Source organism: Bos grunniens, chromosome 1 (assembly GCF_055505025.1).
Source record: "Bos grunniens cultivar Pamir isolate PY7600 chromosome 1, Bosgru_T2T1.0, whole genome shotgun sequence".
NCBI lineage: Eukaryota > Metazoa > Chordata > Mammalia > Artiodactyla > Bovidae > Bos > Bos grunniens.
Genome location: NC_141165.1, coordinates 19,267,605 through 19,283,190, shown reverse-complemented (window position 1 = coordinate 19,283,190; position 15,586 = coordinate 19,267,605). Strand labels below are relative to the sequence as shown.

The 15,586-nt window shown below is 42.3% G+C and overlaps 1 protein-coding gene across 1 annotated transcript in view; it reads left to right on the top strand.

Moving 5' to 3' along the window:
• Nucleotides 1-15,586, top strand: part of CPNE4 (copine 4) — a 687,587-nt gene that overhangs the window by 630,695 nt on the left and 41,306 nt on the right. Inside the window, exon 8 of the mRNA XM_086350140.1 lies at nucleotides 3,411-3,509. Within this exon, the coding sequence (XP_086206266.1) occupies nucleotides 3,411-3,509 (99 nt within the window). The remainder of the gene's footprint in view (nucleotides 1-3,410; nucleotides 3,510-15,586) is intronic.

Below are 15,586 nucleotides of genomic sequence, written 5' to 3'. Positions count from 1 at the left end.
GCTCAGTCGTGTCCGACTCTGCGATCCCATGAATCACAGCACACCAGGCCTCCCTGTCCATCACCAACTCCCAGAGTTCACTCAGACTCAGGTCCATCGAGTCAGTGATGCCATCCAGCCATCTCATCCTCTGTCATCCCCTTCTCCTCCTGACCCCAATCCCTCCCAGCATCAGAGTCTTTTCCAATGCATCAACTCTTTGCATGAGGTGGCCAAAGTACTGGAGTTTCAGCTTTAGCGTCATTCCTTCCAAAGAAATCCCAGGGCTGATCTCCTTCAGAATGGACTGGTTGGATCTCCTTGCAGTCCAAGGGACTCTCAAGAGTCTTCTCCAACACCACAGTTCAAAAGCATCAATTCTTCAGTGCTCAGCCTTCTTCACAGTCCAACTCTCGCATCCATACACGACCACAGGAAAAACCATAGCCTTGACTAGATGGACCTTTGTTGGCAAAGTAATGTCTCCGCTTTTTAATATGCTATCTAGGTTGGTCATAACTTTCCTTCCAAGGAGTAAGCGTCTTTTAATTTCGTGGCTGAAGTCACCATCTGCAGTGATTTTGGAGCCCAAAAAATTAAAGTCTGACACTGTTTCCACTGTTTCCCCATCTATTTGCCATGAAGTGATGGGACTGGATGCCATGGTCTTAGCTTTCTGAATGTTGAGCTTTAAGCCAACTTTTTCACTCTCCTCTTTCACTTTCATCAAGGGGCTTTTTAGTTCCTCTTCACTTTCTGCCATGAGGGTGGTGTCATCTGCATATCTGAGGTTATGGATATTTCTCCCAGCAATCTTGATTCCAGCTTGTGTTTCTTCCAGTCCAGCGTTTCTCATGATGTACTCTGCATATAACTTAAATAAGCAGGGTGACAATATACAGCCTTGACATACTCCTTTTCCTATTTGGAACCAGTCTGTTGTTCCATGTCCAGTTCTAACTTGCTTCCTGACCTGCATATAGGTTTGTCAAGAGGCAGGTCAGGTGGTCTGGTATTCCCATCTCTTTCAGAATTTTCCACAGTTTATTGTGATCCATACAGTCAAAGGCTTTGGCATAGTCAATAAAGCAGAAATAGATGTTTTTCTGGAACTCTCTTGCTTTTTCCATGATCCAGTGGATGTTGGCAATTTGATCTCTGGTTCCTCTGCCTTTTCTAAAACCAGCTTGAACATCAGGAATTTCATGGTTCACATATTGCTGAAGTCTGGCTTGGAGAATTTTGAGCATTACTTTACTAGCGTGTGAGATGAGTGCAATTGTGTGGTAGTTTGAGCATTCTTTGGCATTGCCTTTCTTTGAGATTGGAATGAAAACTGACTTTTTCCAGTCCTGTGGCCACTGCTGAGTTTTCCAAATTGGCTGGCATATTGAGTGCAGCACTTTCACAGCATTATTTTTTAGGGTTTGAAATAGCTCAACTGGAATTCCATCACTTCCACTACCTGGAGAAGGGAATGGCAAACCACTTCAGTATTCTTGCCTTGAGAACCCCATGAACAGTATGAAATCAGCCATAAGTATACATATATCTCCACCCTCTTGCACCTCTGCCCTCCCTATCCCACCCATCTAGGTCATCACAGAACACAAAGCTGAGGGCTCTGTGCTATATATACAGCAGCTTCCCACTAGCTATCTATTTTACGCATGGTAGTATTTACATATGTCAATCCTACTCTCCTGCTTTTCCTATATTCTAGGGAAGAGTTAAAAAGAAACACAGTAAGACACAAGGGAGTGTAGAAAAGTCTGCTTTCTCTTCTCTTCCTCTTATTGATTTTGACCCCTTTGCATTTTTATCTGCTTCTCCCCAAAACAGAAGACTGAGTATCTGACCATCAGACTCAGGTATCCCAGGGCTGAGTTCACTACTGGGCAAAGTTAAGAGCCTAAAAAAAAAGAGCCCCAGGAACACACTTCTTTCTCTTTCTGTGTCCAAGCTGGACAAGCTTTCCTTTGCTTCTGGCTCCAGGTAATGACTGTGTGAGTTCCAGGGTCAGTGGGCAGGAACTGACAGAGAGAAAAACCCCTGTGGTGAGTAGCTGAAATCAGTGGACAAGTGTTTGACAGTGTGCTGTTCACAGTGTGCTTCCTGAATGATGTTACCCACTGGATGGATGTTGATAAATCCACTGTGATAGAAAATAAATGAGTAGGAATAAGTTTGAAAGAAAAGAAAGAAAGTGAAAGTCACTCAGTCATGTCCAACTCTTTGCAACCTCAAGGACTATACAGTCCATGGAATTCTCCAGGCCAGAATACTGGAGTGGATAGCCTTTCCCTTCTCCAGGAGATCTTCCCAACCCAGGTGTTGAATCCAGGTCTCCTGCACTGCATGCAGATTCTTTACAAGCTGAGCCACAAGGGAAGCCCAGGAACAAGTTTAGGGGGAGATTATGTTTTGTTTGGGGCAATATTTCATTTTAGGTCTGTGCAGTATCCCACAGTCAGAAAATAGATTTACACACCAAGTTTTCCAGGAAGGACTGACCAGCAGGTTCTTCATCCAAAAAAAAAAAAAACAAACCAGGATGCCCCATGTACCCCAATATTCCAGGGAAAACCTCTGAGGTAAATGTCTCATTTATTCCCTTGATCTTATCTGAGGTCTGGGGTTCCTGATTGTAAATCCCTGGTTTAAGATGTAGAAGTGACATTTGAAGTGCTTGAGACCCTGGTCCAACCTCCTCACTAGAAAATATGGGACTCCCTCTTTATCTAAGAGCATGTGACCAAGCAGAGGGGTGGCTATTGATTTAATCTGCATTACTCTGCAAAGTGTTACTTGGGAGCCCAGAAAGTAGCATTAGCACTGTTAGGTGGAGCCCTCTTGTTGGAAGGTCGTGTCTTAACTGTGATGGATGCCTGCTTTTTAACCAATGTAACTCACCTCTCTGTTTTTCACCCATTTTTTGCTTGGGTACAATTAATGATCTCACTTTTTGGCTCTCTTGCCTTCAGAGAAAAAAAGAAAAAGAAAATGTGATTCATATAATCAAATCGTTGCTGCCACTGTGGAAGCTACAGGCATGAACTCAGGCACCTGGTCCCATTTGCAAACCACAGAGTCTCTGCTGTGGGGAAAGCATGAGAGTTGGAGTCAGGATACATACCTTCAAATCCCAGACTTTTCATTCACTATGTGGTACCTTTGGCAAGTCACTTATCTCCTTTTGGTCTTACTGGCCTTATCTGAAAAATGGGCAAATTATTAGTCACTGTTGCAGAACAGGGCTTCTAGGAGATCATGGCAAAAAATGCTAAGTAAAGCCAGTGGAAACCAAAGGCATACCTCATTCCACAGGCTGCAGTCCTAGACTTTTGACCCAGAAAGTTTTCGTTGCCTTCAGCTGCTGTGGACACGTTCTTAAGTTTAAAAAAAAATAAATTACTTCTTTTCTGTTGCAGTGCATAGTATGGGACTGGGACTCCAATGGCAAACATGACTTCATTGGAGAATTCACTTCAACCTTCAAGGAGATGAGAGGAGCAATGGAAGGCAAACAGGTACGTGGTGAGCCCCCTGTGGTATTTCTCCCAGACTCGCCTGTCACGATGCCTCGTTAGCACCCAGACAGAGCAGCTAGAGGTGAAATATTAGTGTATAATTAAATGAGGCCAGGAGGGAGCATGGAGGGATCCATAACCCAGGTTCTAGTGCCAACCCAGCCTACAGCAATTAGTGCAACTTAGGACAGGACCCTGCCCAGTGTGATACCATTCATCCACTGGCAAAGTGGAGAAGTCAAATAAGGATGGTTCAGATTTTCTTTAGCTGTGTAGCCCTGGACAAGTGACTTAGTCTCTCTGTGTCTCAGCTTTCTCACTTAAAAAAAAATTAAGGTGATAATGCTACCTACCTGTGAAGACTAAATGAGATAATTCATGATTCACACTTGGCAGGGTATCTGGCACTTACAAAACATGTACTTTATTATTATCTAGTAGCAGTACTCTTTCCAGCTCTACATTTCCATAACCTGATAGCATTAATTACACATTTAATGCTTTAGACAAATTGATTCCTTCAAGTTTGAATTTTGGGCACCAGATTTTCATTTAGTCTCACCATTTAATTCTTACACTCTTGATATCAAGACATAAATCTGAACACTACCACATACCACAGGGGCACATAGGGATTTCACTGCATCATGCAGAAGCCTGCCCCTTCTCTGTGTATCCTTCAGGCACCTGTACTTTGATAGATACATACATGCATCTATTATTTAGTTGCTGTCATCTGGACCCTGACCATGTAACTTCTGCTCTAACCTGTTCAGGGTTCACCTGCCCAACTTTAGCTGCAGAACCTGAATCTCTTTGCTTGAGAGTTTTTTCTGGTTGCTGAATCCTGCTCTGTACCTGCCAACAGCAGGCTGAATGTGTCGGGGAAGATGTACATATTTCAGACAGCTGCCCTCAAAAAATAGCTAGTGGTAAGCAGGATATAACACCCCATCTCTATTGCCCTTCAGGCGGCAGAACTCTGAGATGTGCTCTGAGCAGCTGCCCACAGCTGACCAGCAGGGAGTGGCTCTGACTGACAGTGGAGTCCCTGACTTGATCACACACCCCTTTTTGGCTGCTTCCCTCTCCCAGTCCCCCACTCTTCTACTGTTGTTTCCTAGAAATACCTACTAGATGAATTGTTGTTCTTGTTGTTGTTGTGCAGTTGCTAAGTCATGTGTGACTCTTTGTGACCCCATGGACTGCAGCACACCAGGCTCCTCTGTCTTCCACTGTCTCCTGGAGTTTGCTCAAATTCATGTCTATTGAGTTGGTGATGCTATCTAACCATCTTATATTCTGCCACCACTTTCTCCTTTTGTCTTCTTTCCCAGAATCTTCCCCAGCATCAAGTCTTTTCCAGTGAGTCAGATCTTCATATCAGGTGGCCAAAGTACTGAAGCTTCAGCTTCAGCACCAGTCTTTCCTATGAATATTCATGGTTGATTTCCTTCAGGATTGACTGGTTTGATCTCCTTGTGGTCCAAGGAACTCTAAGAGTCTTCTCCAGTACCACAAATCAAAAGCATCTATTCTTCGGGGCTCAACTCCTTCTTTATGCTCCAGCTCTCACATCCATTTATGACTACTGGATAAACCATAGTTTTGACTATATTGACCTTTGATGGCAAAGTGATGTTTCTCCTTTTTAATATACAGTCTAGGTTTCCTTACAAGGAGCAAGTGTCTTTTAATTTCATGGGTACAGTCACCATCCACAGTGATTTTGGAGACCAAAAAAATTAAATCTGTCACAGTCTCTACTTTCCCCCCCTTCTGTTTGCCATGAACTAATGAGACCAGATGCCATGATCTTCATTTTTTGAATGTTGAGTTCTAAACCAGCTTTTTCACTCTCCTGTTTCAGCTTCATCAAAAGGCTCTTTAGTTCTTCTTCACTTTTGGTCACTAGAGTGGTATCATATGCATATCTTAGGTTGTTGATATTTCTCCTGGCAATTTTGATTACAGCTTGTAATTCATCTAGCCCAGCATTTCACATGATGTACTCTGCATCTAAGTGAAATAAGCAGGGTGACAATATACAGCCCTGTCATACTCCCTTCCCAGTTTTGAACCGGTCCATTGTTCCATGTCCAGTTCGAACTGTGCTTCTTGACCCACACACAGGTTTCTCAGGAGACAGGTAAGGTGGTCTGGTTCTCCTATCTCTTTAAGAACTTCCATAGTTTGTTGTGATTCACACAGTCAAAGGCTTTAGCACAGTCAATGAAACAGAAGTAGCTGTTTTTCTGGAACTCCCTTGCTTTCCCCATGCTCCAATGAATGTTGTCAATTTGATCTCTGGTTTCTCTGCTTCTTCAAAACCCAGATTGTATATCTGGAAATTATCAGTTCACATACTGCTGAAGCCTAGCTTGAAGAATTTTGAGCATAACTTTGTTAGCATGTGAAATCAGCAAAATTTTTGGTAGTTTGAACATTCTTTGGCATTGCCCTTCTTTGGGATTGGAATGAAAACTGACCTTTTCTAGTCCTATAGCCACTGCTGAGTTTTTCCAAATTTGCTGGCATATTGAGTACAACACTTTACCAGCATCATCTTTTAGGATTTTAAATAGCTCAGCTACTTGAATTTAAATCTTTGATTCAGCATTAGCTTCTGGAAGAACTCAAACCAAGATATCTGCCATCCTTACTCTGGGACCACTAGACCCATAGACCAGAAAAGAGTGATAGCAAAGAAAGACCTTTTCTATAAGAGATAAGGCTCTGTGCCTGGTCTGCTCAGAACTACTGCTCAGGGAAAATGTCCCAACTCATTGTTCAAGTCTCTCCTTTCAGATATAAGTCAAGATATAACCAGACTGGATGGACATAAATTAATATCCTTTAGGATCAGAGACTTAATCAGAATCAGATCATTTGTTGAATACCTTTCTTTGGCCTGAGAAGTCAAGCGCAGTTCTCCGCATAGCTTCCACAACCCACTCTATATACTGTTGTACACCCAGCATTGCAAGAAATTTGTCAGATAGAGGCCTTTACCCATGAGCAGGCTTCCTGAGTTTCAAGACTATAATTAAAACCAACAGTAAGCTATAAATAAAGTGACTCCCCAAATAACTAGGAACTTATCCAGAGATGTTGTTGGTTCTTTGAATGCACAAGACAAGGCCCCTTTGAGTTAATTAATTAATGACAGTTATCCACATCACCCTCTGGAATTTTAAAGAGTTTTTACCAAGTTTTGCCTTGTTCTCCTTTCCAAAGAGAAATAAACAAACCAATAAACATGGGAAACATTGCATCTTTAGAATGCTGGGAACATATTAAAAGTAAGATTATAGCATACATCACAACTGAAGCATACTGAAGTCTGATGCTTTAAAACAAACAAGAAAGAGTCTTTAAGTGCCTCTGAGGAAATGGATTGTATGTTCTTGTTCAGGTATTAGTCAAGTCGCTCAGTCGTGTCTGACTCTTTGCGACCCCATGGACTGTAGCCTACCAGGCTCCTCTGTTCATGGGATTTTCCAGGCAAGAGTACTGGAGTGGGTTGCCATTTCCTTCATTAAGATGTGTCCAAATCTCTGCAGCCCCAAATCATGCAGCATGGACTGCAGCATGCCAGGCTTCCCAGTCTTTCACTATCTCCCTGAGTTTGCTCAATTCATGTCCATTTAGTCAGTGATGCCATCAAACCATCTCATCTTCTGTCATTCCCTTTTCCTCCTGACCTCAATCTGTCCCAGTATCAGAGTGTTTTCCAATGAGTTAACTCTGCATCAGGTGGCTAAAGTACTGGAGATTTAGCTTCAGTATCAGTTCTTCAAATGAATATTCAGGGTTGATTTCCCTCAGGATTGACTGGTTTGATCTCTTGCTGCCCAAGGGACTCTCAGAAGTCTTTTCCAACACCACAATTTGAAAGCATCAATTCTTCAGCACTCAGCCCCTTCTCTATGGTCCAACTCTCACATCTACGTGACTCCTGGAAAAACCATAGCTTTGACTATGTGGACCCTGTTGGCAAAGTGATGTCTCTCCTTTTTTAATACGCTGTCTAGGTTTGAACTGTGGTGTTGGAGAAGACTCTTGAGAGTCCCTTGGACTGCAATGAGATGCAACCAGTCAATCTTAAAGGAAATCAGTTCTGAATATTCATTGGAAGGACTGATGCTGAAGCTGAATCGCCAATATTTTGGCCACCTGATGTGAAGAACTGACTCATTGGAAAGGACCCTGATGCTGGAAAAGATTGAAGACGAGAGGAGAAGGGGATGACAGAGGATGAGATAGTTGGATGGCATCATCGACTCAACGGACAGGAGTTTGAGTAGGCTCCAGGAGTTGGTAATGGACAGGGAAGCCTGGCGTGCTGCAGTCCATGGGGTTGCAAAGAGTCAGACATGACTGAGCAACTGAATTGAACTGAACTAGGTTTGTCATATCTTTTCTTCCAAGGAGCAAGCATCATTTAATTTCATGGCTATAGTCATGGTATGCACTGATTTTGGAGCCTAGGAAAAGGAAATCTGCCAAGGGTTCTACACTTTTCCCCTTCTATTAGCCATGAAGTGATGAATTAGTCTTTTCAATGTTGAGTTTTAAGCCAGCTTTTCACTCTCCTCTTTCACCCTCATCAAGAGGCCCTTTAATTCCTCTTTGCTTTCTGCCATTAGAGTGGTATCATCTGCATATCTGAGGTTGTTGATATTTCTCCTGGGAATCTTGATTCCAGCTTGTGCTTCATCTATCCCAGCATTTTTGCATAATGTACTCTGTATATAAGTTTAATAAGCAGGGTGACAATATACAGCCTTGACATACTCCTTTCCCAATCTGGACCCTAGTACATTGTTCCATGTCCAGTTTGAACTGTTACTTCTTGAACTTCTTGGCCTCCAGTTTCTCAGGAGGCAGGTAAAGGTGGTGTAGTATTTCCATTTCTTGAAGAATTTTCCACAGTTTGTTGTGATTCACACAAAAGCTTTCACCTAGTCAATGAAGCAGGAGTAGATTTTTTCTGTAATTCCCTTTTTCTGTGACCCAATGGATTTTGGCAATTTGATCTCTGGTTCCTTTGCCTTTTCTAAATCCAGCTTGTATATCTGAAAGTTCTCAGTTCATGTAGTGTTAAAGCCTAACTTGAAGGATTTTGAGCATTATCTTGAGGATGTGAGATGAGCGCAATTATACAGTAGTTGGCATATTCTTTGGCATTGCTTTCTTTAGGATTGGAATGAAAACTGAATTTTTCCAGCCCTGTGGCCATTGCTGAGTTTTCTAAATTTGCTTTCATAATGAGTACAGTACTTTAACAGCATCATTTTTTAGGATTTTAAATAACTCAACTGGAATTCCATCACCTCCACTAGCTTTGTTTGTAGTAATGCTTCCTAAGGCCTACTTGACTTCACACTACAGGATGCCTGGTCCAGGTGAGTTTCCACACTACCGTGGTTATCTAGGTCATTAAGGCCTTTTTTGTATAGTTCTTCTGTGTATTCTTGCCACCTCTTTTAATCTCTTCTGCTTTTGTTAGTTCCTTGCCATTTCTGTCCTCTATTGTGCCCCATCCTTGCAAGAAATGTTCCCTTGGTATCTCCAATTTGCTTGAAGAGATCACTAGTCTTTCCCATTCTATAATTTTCCTCTGTTTCTTTGCATTATTCACTTAAGAAGTTTTCTACTGTCTCCTTGCTATTCTCTAGAACTATGCATTCAGTTGGGTATATCTTTCTATTTCTCCTTTGCCTTTTGTTTCTCTTCTTTTCTCAGCTATTTATAAGACCTCCTCAGACAACCATTTTTCCTTCTTGGCATTTCTTTTTCTTTGAGATGGTTTTGGTCACCACCTCCTGTACAATGTTATGAAGTGCTGTCCATAGTTCTTCAGGCACTCTGTCTCCCATATCTAATCCCTTGAATCTATTTGTCTCCTCTACCAGAGTAAGACCCAGTTTTCCCCACAGTCAGTGTCTCCCATCAAGAAGCTTGCCTCTTATCCTCATCCATCAGAAGGCAGACAGAATAAGCAAGAACTACAATACCACTGCCTTTGGAATGAAAACAAAAATCACAGAAAGCTAACCAAAATGATCACATGGGTCACAGCCTTGTGTGACTCAATGAAGCTATGAGCCAGGCCATCCAGGGCCACCCAAGATGGACAGGTCATAGTGGAGAATTCTGGCAAAATGTGTTTCACTGGAGAAGGGAATGGCAAATCCCGTTAGTGTTTTTGCCTCGAGAAATCCATGAATAGTATGAAAAGGCAAAAATATATGACACCTGAAGATGAGCCCCCACCCCCACATCCCCACCCAGATCAGTAGGTATGCTATGAGGATGAGTGGAGAAATAGCTCCAGGAAGAATGAAAAGGCTGGGCCAAAGCAGAAACAACACTCAGTTGTGGATGTGTCACCACTAGGTCAAAGTAAAATCCAATGCAGTAAAGAATAATGCTGCATGCTAATGCTAAGTCACTTCAGTCGTGTCCAACTCTGTACAACCCCATAGACGGCAGCCCATCAGGCTCCCGCATCCCTGGGATTCTCCAGGCAAGAACACTGGAGTGGGTTGCCATTTCCTTCTCCAATGCATGAAAGTGAAAAGTAAAACTGAAGTCGCTCAGTCATATCTGACTCTTAGCGACCCATGGACTGCAGCCCACCAGGCTCTTTTGTCCATGGGATTTGCCAGGCAAGAGTACTGGAGTGGGGTGCCATTGCCTTCTCCAATGCTGCATAGGCACCTGGAATGTTAGGTCCATGAATTGGATGTGGTCAAGCAGGAGATGGCAAGATTGAACACTGACATCTTAGAACTAAATGAACTAAAATGGATGGGAATGGGTGAGTTTAATTCACATGACCATTATATTGCCTACTGTGGGCAACAATCCTTTAGAAGAAATGGAGTATCCCTCACAGTCAATGTACTGTGTGCTTAGTTGCTCAGTCATGTCTGACTTTTTGTGACCCCATGGACTGCAGCCTGCCAGGCTCCTCTGTCCATGGGGATTCTCCAGGCAAGAATACAGGAGTGGGTGGTCATGACCTCCTCCAGGGGATCTTCCCAACCCAGGGATCAAACCTAGATCTCCAACATTGCAGGAGGATTCTTTACTATCTGAGCCACCAGGGAAGCCCAAGAATACTGGAGTGGGTAGCCTATCCCTTCTCCAGGTGATCTTCCCAACCCAGGAATCGAATCAGGGTCTCCTGCACCGCAGACAGATTCTTTACCAACTGAACTACCATGGAAGCCCAATAAGAGAGTCTAAAATACAGTACTTGGGTGCAATCTCAAAAACAACAGAATGATCTTGGTTTTTTTTTCAAGCAAACCGTTCAACATCACAGTGATCCAAATCTATACCTCAACAACTGATGCTGAGCTGAAGTTGACAAGTGCTATGAAGACCTACAACACCTTCCAGAACTAACACTCAAAAAAGGTGTCCTTTTCATCATATACCCATGGCGGATTCATGTTGATGTACGGCAAAACCAATACAATATTGTAAAGTAATTAACCTCCAATTAAAATAAATAAATTTATTAAAAAAAAATAAGGGATTGGAATGCAAAAGTAGGAAGTCATGAGATACCCAGATTAACATGCAAATTTTGCCTTGGGGTACAAAATAAAGCAGGGCAAAGGCTAACAGAGTTTTTGTCAAGAGAACAGGCTGATCATAGCATATACACTTTGCCAACAACACTAGATGTGACTCTACAAATGGACATCATCAGATGGTCAATATCAAATTCAGATTGACTATGTTCTTTGCAGCCAAAGGTGGAGAATCTCTATACAGTCAGTGAAAACAAGATCTTGGCACTAAATGTGGCTCAGACCATAAACTACTTATTGCAAAATTCAGGCTTAAATTGAAGAAAGTAGGGGAAACCACTAGGCCGTTCAGATATGACCCAAATCAAATCCCTTATGATTTTACAATGGAGGTGACAAATAGATTCAAGGGATTAGATCTGGTAGACAGAGTGCCTGAAGAACTATGGACAGAAGTTCATAACTGTACAGAAGTCAGTGACCAAAACCATCCCCAAGAAAAAGAAATGCAAAAAGGCAAAGTGGTTGTATGAGGAGGCTTTACAAATACCTGAGGAAAGAAGAAAAGCAAAAAGCAAGGGAGAGAGGGATAGATATACCAAACTGAATTCAGAGTTGCAGAGAATAGCAAGGAGAGATAAGAAGGCCTTCTTAAATGAATAAGAACAAAAATAGGGGGAGACAATAGAATGGGAAAGACTAAAAATCTCTTCAAGAAAATTGGACATATCAAGGGAAATTTTCATGCAGGGGTGGGTATAATAAAGGACAGAAACAGCAAGGACCAAAAGAAGCAGGAGAGATTAAGAAGAGATGGCAAGAATAAAAAGAAGAACTGTACAATTAAGATCTTAATGACCCAGGAAACCATGATGGTGTGCTCCCTCTTTCTGAGCTGGACATCCTAGAGTATGAAGTCCAGAATACATTACTACAAACAAAGCTACTGGAGGTGATGAAATTCCATCTGAGCTATTTAAAATCCTAAAAGATGATGCTGTTAAGGTGCTGCACTCAATATATCAGCAAATTTGGAAAACTCAGCAGTGGCCACCCAGCTGGTAAAGAATATGCCTGCGATGCAGGAGACCCCAGTTTGATTCCTGGGTCAGAAAATTCCCCTGGAGAAGGGATAGGCTACCCACTCCAGTATTCTCAGGCTTCCCTTGTGGCTCAGCTGGTAAAGAATCCACCTGCAATGTGGGAGACCTGGGTTTGATCCCTGGGTTGGAAAATCCCCTGGAAGAGGGCATGGCAACCCATTCCAGTATTCTTGCCTGGAGAATCCCCATGGATGAAGGAGCCTGGCAGGCTACTGAGCATGGGGTGGTCAAGAGTAGACACGACTGAGGGACTAAGCACAGCAACACAGCACAGCAGTGGTCACAGGACTGGAAAAGGTCAGTTTTCATTCCAATCCCAAAGGGCAATGCCAAAGAATGTTCAAACTACTGTACAACTGCATTCGTTTCACATGCTAACGAGGTTATGCTCAAAATCCTTCAAGCTAGGCTTCAGAAGTATGTGAACCAAGGTCTTCCAGATGTACGATTTGGGTTTCCAAGAGACAGAGGTACTAGAGATCAATCAAATTGAGAACATTCATTAGATCATAGGGAAAGCAAAGGTGTTCCAGAAAAATACCTACTTCTGCTTCGTTGACTACACTAAATCCTTTGACTATGTGAATCACAACAAAATGTGGTAAATTCTTAAAGAGATGGGAGTACCAGACCACCTTACCTGTCTCCTGAGAAACCTGTGTGTGGGTCAAGAAGCAACAGTTTTAACTGGCCATGGAACAATTGACTGGTTCAAAAATGAGAATGGAGTACTTCAAGGCTGTGTATTGTTACCCTACTTCTTTCACTTATTAATATATGCAGAGTACATTATGTGAAATGCTGGACTAGATGAATCACAAGCTGTAATCAAGATTGCCGAAATATCAACAACCTCAGTATGCAGATGATACCATTCTAGTGGCAGAAAGTGAAGAGGAATTAAAGAGCCTCTTGATGAAGGTGAAAGAGGAGGATGAAAAAGCTGGCTTGAAATGCAACATTTCAAAAACTAATATCATGGTATATAGTCCCATCACTTCATGGCAAATACAAGGGGGGGAAGTGGAAGCAGTGACAGATTTTCTTTCCTTGGGTTCCAAAATCACTGTGGAGGTTATTGCCGCCATGGAATTAAAAGACCCTTGCTCCTTGTAAGGAAAGCTGTGACAAACCTAGACAGCATATTAAAAGGCAGAGGTATCACTTTGCTGACAAAGGTCAATATAGGTAATGCTTTGGTTTTTCCAGTAGTCATGTGTGGATGTGAGACTTGGACAGTAAAGAAGTGTCTGAGTCCAGAAGAATTGATAGTTTGGAATTTTGGTGCTGAGAAGACCCTTGAGAGTTTCTTGCACTACAAAGAGATCAAACCAGTCAATCCTGAAAAAGGAAATCAACCCTGAATATTCACTGGAAAGACTGATGCTGAAGCTGAAGCTCCAATACTTTGGCCACCTGATGCAAAGAGCAGACTCATTGGAAAATACTCTGATGCTGGGAAACATTGAAGGCAAAAGAGAAAGGGTGGCAGAGGATGAGGTGGTTAGAAAGCATCACCAACTCAATGGACATGAGTCTATGCAAACTCCAGGACATAGTGGAGGACAGAGGAGCCCAGGGTGCTACAGTCCATGGAGTTGTAAAGTGTCAAACACGACTTAATGACTGAACAACAACAAAACAAAAACTGTAATTATACATTGTGACAAATGCTATTAAAAAACTGAGCCATTTTAGTTATAAAGGTGTAATGTAAAAGAGATCACCTGAAAAAAAATGAAATTTAACATGAGGGCCCTTAAAAATGAAATGTCAACCATGTAAAAAGCAAAGAAACAGCATTTCAGGTAGAGGGAACTTTGCAAATTCCTGAGTCAGAAAAGAGTTTGGTGTGTTTAAGGATCTGTAAAGAGACCAGTTTATCTGTAGCAGAGAGGGTGAGCGAGCCATGCATGGACATGCATGATCAAGGACAGAGGCAGAGGCCAGGAAAAGAAGGTTCTGATAGCTTGGAGAAAAGAGTTTATATTTTCCAATAAATGTGTTAAGAGCGCACTGAAGACTCTCCAATTTAGTAGCCACTACCTATATATACCTATTTCAGTTTTAATAAGTTTTAAGTTAAATTCAATTAAATTTCAGTTCTCTCTCTCTCACTTACACACACACATACACACACATATCAAGTGCTCATGTGGCCAGTGTCTTTCACATTGGTTGGTACAGATGTGGAATCTTCTCATTATTGTAGAAAGTTTTATTGGGCAATGCTATGAGGAGTCTAGGCTGGAGAATGATAAGATTGGAGAATGACATTAATTTTTTTCAAGATTACTCTGGCTACTGTATAGAGAATCAACTGTACAGAGACAAGAGAGTGAGGTAGGGAGATTTTTCAGGAAGCCATAGCTATAGGCAGGACAAGAAGTCAGCAATCTGGGCTGAGTTCCTCTGGGAAACTCCTCTCTGCTCCAAACAATGCCAAGAGGACTCACTCCTGCATTTGTGCTTCTGCGGCTGGAGTAGCTGAGATGTTTCTCAATGTGCTCTTTCATCCTCTAGGACACCAGCCTAGGCTAATTTCACATGGTGGTGAAAACATCCAATCAGCAAGAGCAGCGCAAGCCCCAGTGCACAGGCACTTGTGAAACCTCTGCTCATATCACTTTTGTTAATGTCCCATAGGTCAAAACAAGTCACCTGACGAAGTTCAGAGTCATCATGCACTGGGAAGAATGGGTCATTGTGGACAGTGCTGTATCAGCCTATCCACTAACATCTGCCTCAGAAATTTCTTTGTTTTCAGATACTTCCAGTTGTCAGGGGGTGAAAATTTGTCTTCTGAGTGGAAATCCAAGGATGACTCCTCTAGAACAGTGGGCAGGAGCAATTCGGTGACTCTTGAATGTTTGACTTTGTCAGCGGTCAAAATGCAGTTAGCTTTGTCCCATGAAGTCTTGTGTAGAAAGGTTGAGCTCTGTTCACGCATTAACTCCCATCTGCCTCCTCAGTTCTGATTCTGTCCCTCACAGAAGCCCCTCTGGAGACAGTGCCACCATTGTGACATGTATCAATCCGTCATTTTAGTCCTCTGTGAAGTTAAGCAAACTCATTATCCCCATCAGCTTCCTATAACCAGTATTCAACGTTCCTCAGTTTTCCTGCCTCTTAAGTCAATTCCCAGACACTAACACTCAGCATTCGGGTTACTCAGCTATGTGTCCAAGATCTGTCCTTCTCTCTGCTTTTTGATTTGACCCCATTCATAGAAAGCATTTATAAGTGTCAGGTACTATTCTAAATGCATTATAGGGGTTACTCATTCAATCCTCATGGTAACCCTATGAGATAGCTATAATTATGGGCTTCATTTTACAGAGGCAATATGCAAGGCGTGAGGGAATCGAGTCATTTGTCAAAGGTCACACAGCTGGAAAGTGAGGAGCTGGGATTCAAACCAGGC